This window comes from Saccostrea cucullata, unplaced genomic scaffold (genome assembly GCF_032062105.1).
Source record: "Saccostrea cucullata isolate Sc308-1 unplaced genomic scaffold, CSIRO_AGI_Scuc_v1 ctg3333, whole genome shotgun sequence".
Taxonomy (NCBI): Eukaryota; Metazoa; Mollusca; class Bivalvia; order Ostreida; family Ostreidae; genus Saccostrea; species Saccostrea cuccullata.
Window position 1 is genome coordinate 33,525 of NW_026920460.1, and position 1,400 is coordinate 34,924.

Consider the following 1,400-nt stretch of genomic DNA (forward strand, 5'->3'; position numbering starts at 1 on the left):
AACTGAAAGAAGAGAAAAAGAAAAATACTTCATTCAAAAATTTAATCCCAGTCTTAACAGTTTGATTTAATTTGATTTCTGACAAAACTTTCACACAGAGTGTAACCTTTCGATGTTCTCCGGCTAAGAGTATAAACACATGTCGGATTTGGTTTCAAAGGTGTGAGCAAACTGCAAGCATTTAATTGCTTGCTGTCAGATTCAATTATAGATAATGATTTTTAAAGTATTAATAGTGTTGTAAGACATTGCAGTTAGGATAAAGTATGCATTTGTAAAACGTCTGAAGATGTAATGAAAGCGCTAACGTTTTAATCTGTGTTGCCTTTTTTATTTTAATTTTACCTATATATATATATATATATATATATATATATATATATATATATATATATATATATATATATATATATATATAAAGCTCTGCTTATATTCCAAAACGCTTCATTCTAGAAACAATATTAGTTACGTAAACAACAAGAAAATTGAAACATGGCAATGGTATGGGCAGCCTTCCTTGCTTGCAGCTTCTTGTGTACAAGTTCTCAGTACATTTACTCGAAAGAAAACACTTGCTGCGCCAGTAATGGAGAGACAATATCACAAATTCGAGGACGTCTGATTCAACAAGAGAGGATCCAAGAACCTGTAGATTCCCTCAGGCTGATGGTGAGGAGACTCGAGGAAGATGTAACCAAGACGCATGGAGATGTCCAAATCGTCAAGAAAGGTAAGTACACCTCCTCTCTCTCTCAATTTTGATTTGTTTATTCATTTATATGATCAATTCATTATCATAAATGTATTTCGTTTAAATTCAGGTTTAAAACTAGTGGATTGTCAGGATCTCTACATGTATATTACCGGACACAAACAGTCTGGGGTATATACAATTTATCCTTTTGATACCGAGACCAGGCTAAAAGTGTTCTGCGATATGGAAAAGGGGGACGGAGGGTGGATAGTAAGATCTCTCTCTCTCTCTCTCTCTCTCTCTCTCTCTGATACAAAATCCATGTCTTACTTTTAAAATTATAATACTTTGATATCTGAATATCTTTAAATTTCTACTTTTCACCTTCTGGCTAAATAAAAACTGGCGTTTGAATTAGTATGAAATATCATTTTATTGGCATATCATTTTATTAAAAGTTAAACTAGCTGAAGTCATTTTAAGTTTACACGTTGAAGACATGGGAGCCTCGAGTTAATAAAATCCAATACATGTATATTCTTTCCAAAATATAACTAAGAAAAGCATAATGAACAGCAGAATCTGGATATAAAACTTAGCTTACAAAACTGATCAGAAAATGAAAGCTATTAGACTTTACGTCTATTTTATCATGGTTTATATAAACTAAAAGAGTACAAAATAAGCAAAATAAGTATTTGTAATT

General features: G+C 31.6%; 1 protein-coding gene across 1 annotated transcript; it reads left to right on the plus strand.

The window, feature by feature from the left end:
- The first annotated feature begins 469 nt into the window (after positions 1-469).
- On the plus strand, positions 470-1,161 carry LOC134249229 (fibrinogen-like protein 1). Its single transcript, XM_062731603.1, has 3 exons — positions 470-730; positions 822-964; positions 1,153-1,161. Exons 1-3 carry the CDS (start codon positions 493-495, stop codon positions 1,159-1,161), a joined length of 390 nt encoding a protein of 129 aa, XP_062587587.1. The 5' UTR covers positions 470-492.
- Positions 1,162-1,400: the final 239 nt, after the last annotated feature.